We start from the raw sequence: 5,000 nt of genomic DNA, 5'->3' as shown, positions 1-5,000 counted from the left end.
GATGAGTAGATAGATGGATGAATGGATGGTTAAAGTGAGAGTCTGTATGCACTCTATGAAAAAGGGGAGTGGATAGAGTGGTATATGCAGAGGAATAGATAATATTCCATGGATAGACAACAATGAATGATGCTTATTTGATGGATGGATGGCTTGATAGATAGAGATACATTTATAATAGTTGATGTATGGACAAGGATGAAAAGTGGATAAATGAACAGCTGAATGATTGAATACATCGACAGATGGATGAATGGATGGATGGACAGAGTTAGATGGCCAGACAGGTAGGCAGACAGATAGATAGACAGATAATTTAGTAAGTAAATAGACTGATATGTAGAGGTTGGAAAGCGTCTGTTGAAAAATAGACAAATCTCTATACAGAGAAATAGATTCTAAGATAATAAAGAGATTAGTGGGTGCTTTGAAGAGATAACTAAGCAGACACCTAAAAGTATAGATTAATAAACCAGAAAAGAAGTATAGGTAGTTAGGGGATAGGTAGAGAAGAGGAGAGGCATTTCAGAAAGAAGATTCAACAAAGGTAGAACGAGTAAAGAAAGGAAATACAAGTTTTTTTTTTTTTTAGGATTGTTAACCTCTATTTATTGACATATGCATAGCAGGGGATGCTCTAGAATTATTACTGTGTATGTGTGTGTGTGTATGTATATGTGTATGTTTATGTATATATATATATATATATATATATATATATATATATATATATATATGTGTATATATATATATATATATATATATATATATATATATATATATATATATATATATATATATATATAGATAGATAGATAGATAGATATACACATACATACATACATATATATGTATAGACATCATCCACTGTTTGTTTCCATCCCAGAATTTTGTCTTGTGAAAAGTAACTTCAGAAAGTAATTACTCTTCCACCTGTAGTGATTAGCTAAAGAGATAAATCATCCCAAATTCCATTTCAGTGCATGAAGTAGTGCTAAACTTCTAAGAGGATGCTGTAAAATGGAGATACTCTTGTTCTATGACTAAAGATCTATAACTTTCTCTCCTGCTGAACCTGTGCCTACTTTTAATGCGAGAGGATCTGGTCTGAAAAAGGACCTTGATTATTGTGTTTTTAATGAGAAATCTAATTTGTAATGGTTTTCAAGCAGTTATCCTGAGACTACAGTGCCGGTTTTTGGATGACATATACATTCATTCGTGATTGCTATTCAATTTAATGACGGTTGTCATGTAAATTTGATTCATTATGTAGAGAATTTGATTTCACATATGACTCCACACATTAGGGGTGATTATGTTGTCAATGGAATTAGGATGAGTTGTGGAAAAAATTATGTTGCTCTTCATTTTAGTGTTAATAGGGATAAGGGGAATTTCAGAGAGGGAAAATTACAATGCATAATAATTGTGAATACTAGTTTTGATCTTGCATACTGGCAATAGTGTTTTCACATTGATGATCAAAATGGAACATATATTTTTATTTATATGCAGATATATACATGGAGGAAAGATACTGATAAAAGATATTTACACATGAAAATTCTATGTATAGAGTAATATTGTGCTGTCTATTTTTATTTTTTTTTTTCATTTATGTCAAATGCTATTTAAACGTAAAAGTTTGATTTTCTTCTTTTTGTGCTGTATTTGTGGTATCAATAATTTCCATCTACAAGATAGATTGTGCCTGGAAATGTTTTTGTAAAATTTACCCAACCAAATGGACAGATTTTGAGGATTCAGTGTATGTTTTTTTTTTTTAATATAGTATTGTGATGATAATGTTAAATATATTTTTGAATTGAATACTAAGAAACAGTTGATACATCTTTATATGTCAAACTTTATTAATGTTGCTTCTCTGTTCTTCTTTCTTGTTATCCTTCTCTCCCTCATATTAACCTGCCATTAATATAACCAATTAATGCACCGTACATCCCTTGTTTGATGGTGGTATGATTGGGCCCATTCTGGTCCCATTACCACTGCTTTGTCTCCATGAGTTGCCTAATTATACCTGCTCTTAACATCTATAATGTGTTGGATGTTTTTGGTGGTATGTGAATTAGTTTGGATGATGAAATTGTGCTAGAGAATATGTATGTTGTTGTTCCTAATTCGGATAAACCTATGCCTATTTCTGTCGTTCACATTCCTAATAAATTATCATCTTCCCCAAGTCCTTGGACCAGTCCACACTCAGTTTTAGGATGTAGCCCAACATATTCACCTCATAACCCTTCCTATCATCCATCACAATGGCTTGACCTTATGGTCAGTCCAGTGGCAGATCATTCCAAGCCACTGCCTGGCCAGTTAGCTCTGACGAGCGCCAAGCGTATGATCCGTGGTCTTCCTTTAGTAAGACGCAAGAGAAGCTCCACAATCACGCAACATCCTCCAGTTTACTTACAGCGGAATTCATCTTTGCCACATGCAAATTGCTCTAGGACATTTGGCTGTCGCAAACCTCACAAGGTAAGAGGGCCTTGGCCAATACATGGCTTTCAACACAGACAGCAACCTATGTCTCCTTCCTGGACAGGTGTACGACAGGATAGCATAGAGTCACTGAGAGCTGGGCTCCGTAAGACAGCTCAGAAAGTTATGAGGTTTCGAGGACTTGAAAAATCACAGAGCTTTGATGTTAGTGGAGTTTATTGTGGAAAATCTGCAAGTAAAAGTTCTCAGAAGTCTGCTCCGAAAGTACATAGCCCAATGGTAAGATTTTTGGGGCGAGGCCAATCTTGGGTGAAGCACCAAAATGGGAGAGATAAGAACGAGGATTCCATTACTTCCCCAGAGGACTCCAATGAAGACTATGATCTTGATTCTCCTGATGTAGAAGTCATAGGCCTTGATGAAGAGGAAGTTAGTCAGTATTCAGATGAAGAAGATATTGGTCCTGAAGTAACTAATATAGAGTACTCATATAAGACTTTGTCAACAGCCTTTTCTGATCCAACATTGAATAAGAGTATTTATGCAAGAGAAAGTTTTGTTGAAAATCAAGTTTCACCAGGACCACTGCAATTTATTTCTTCAGATGAAGATACATGTAGTTCAGAACTAACATCATCCAATTTCAGCAGTCCAGAGCATGTAGTAGGGTTACCAGGAAGTACAGGTCCAACACAAGGTTCCCCTCAAAAATTTTTCATAAGTGAGGAAGAGCTTACATCACAAAGTTCTATTGAGAGTCACTTTACAGGGCCTGTAGATATTAATGACTTACATCGAGGTTTGACCCGTTCATTAAGCGATTCAATCAGATCCTGCAGTGATTTGTGTTTACCCACAACACCTGAAGCTGAATTTGGGCTTACACCACCTGTTATACAGCATCCTATTCCTTACTGTGAAAAATGCAATACATTCTGTAACAAATGTACAAGGTGTGAAAAACCTGTTTCTGAGGGTTTAAATCCTGAAAGTCATGCAGAACAAATTGATAATGAGGATTGCAGACTAGAGAGGAAGAGTGGAATTTGTATGGTCACAACACCCCATGAATTCATCCGATCTGAGAGAGAGAAGACCATTATTTTAGAGGAATCCCAGCAAGAGGAGAGACTAGTTGTTACATCAGGTTTGGATTTTAACAACAAACCAGAGATCCTTAGTCTTGAGCTACTCCCTGTTAGACAACCTTTTTCAAAACAAAATGAGGGAACAGTGTCCTATGTGAACACTAGCCCTTTGCCTGATATTGCAGTTACTCCTTCAACTCCCATCCTTCCTACAAAATCAAAGGTATTTACACTTCCACATATACAGCAGGATATTAACTTTACTGACTCAAGTGAGGACAGCTGTATAAAGGTAGATGTGCCAAATATAAAGCCGTCATCGTCTGAGTGCATAACACCATGTGTAAGTGTACAGAACAGCCTTCCAGTGTCCACTTCAAGCCCAGCTCTAACTTGTAGTACTTCTCAAATCCCTAATGTCATACAACCACACTACTTGAAACCTTCATCCACATCATCCTCATTCAGATCCTCAGTGTCTGCATCCTCAAATCTATCCTCATTGTCTTCATCCTCCTCCTCTTCGTTTCATCAAGTAGCTAGTAGTCAGAGCATGGATAGCAGAGAGTTGCTTCAGTGTGCTTTAGATGTAGCAGCTAAGTGTCCCTCCCATCCTGTGTACATCTCTAGCCTAGACATGTTAGTGGAGGCCCGGCCCGGCTCAGCATCGATGGTAGGCTCCCCGAAGCGCTCGTCTCGTAGTCGCCATACTAGTGGCTGTTACCCCGTGTCCAGGAGCCCCTTACCCATTGAGACTGACGGGTCCAAGATCGAGGCTGGTTCGGTGGGTTGTGCAGCTACCAATGGAAGCATACCAACTCACTCCCCGACGCATTCAGGAAAGCTGGCCAGCCCTGCGCGCACACCAGGAGTTTCCATCAACAGACGTTCATCTGATTCCGACCTTTCCATTACTCCAAAGGGTATGTTAGAGATCCTGGGTCCTTTTAGACTGCTTTATGAAAGGAATATTTTATTATTTTTTCAATTTTAGATATATAAAAATTAATTGATTGGTCTATAAATTAGTGAAAGATTCTGTAAAAAGAAATCAGCTGAAATGTCAAACTGTTACATACTAATTCATGGAAACAACATGTATGTTTTTTTATGGACCATCATTTAATTTTTGTGACCATTAGATATTGATTTTCTACCCACTTTTTTATGATTGTTTGGCAGTTGATGAACATGCTTTACCTCTTTCAAGGTGATGTGAATAGTAAATAGTGAATCTGATTTACTAGCTGTATAATTAATATTATCTTTTGCATGCCAGTCAGTATTGTTTTATGTTTTTAGATTTTCAAATACTGTCTAAAAGTGATAATTATTGATACTTATTCTATTTGAGTAACTTGCAGATCAGATTAATTCACTACATACCCATGTTTTCTTCTTAATTCATTTCATTATTTAACCCAAACAGGTGGTAGCTTGGCA

General features: G+C 36.8%; 1 protein-coding gene across 7 annotated transcripts in view; it reads left to right on the top strand.

Moving 5' to 3' along the window:
- Positions 1–5,000, top strand: part of LOC122244000 (C2 domain-containing protein 5) — a 45,078-nt gene that overhangs the window by 15,413 nt on the left and 24,665 nt on the right. For 4 of the 7 annotated variants that reach the window (XM_086549346.1, XM_086549348.1, XM_086549347.1 and 1 more), the window contains exons 7-8: positions 2,097–4,480; positions 4,987–5,000. The exon at positions 4,987–5,000 is cut by the window's right edge and continues 154 nt beyond it. In XM_086549346.1, the coding sequence (XP_086405472.1) occupies positions 2,097–4,480; positions 4,987–5,000 (2,398 nt within the window). The remainder of the gene's footprint in view (positions 1–2,096; positions 4,481–4,986) is intronic. The other 3 variants (XM_086549350.1, XM_086549351.1, XM_086549349.1) reach the window with 1 other exon arrangement.

The sequence above is a fragment of the Penaeus japonicus genome, unplaced genomic scaffold (assembly GCF_977035675.1).
Source record: "Penaeus japonicus unplaced genomic scaffold, GWHDUDI00000001_assembly GWHDUDI00000022, whole genome shotgun sequence".
NCBI lineage: Eukaryota > Metazoa > Arthropoda > Malacostraca > Decapoda > Penaeidae > Penaeus > Penaeus japonicus.
Note: the sequence above shows the minus strand (reverse complement) of the source record. Positions and strands in the feature narration are given on the sequence as shown.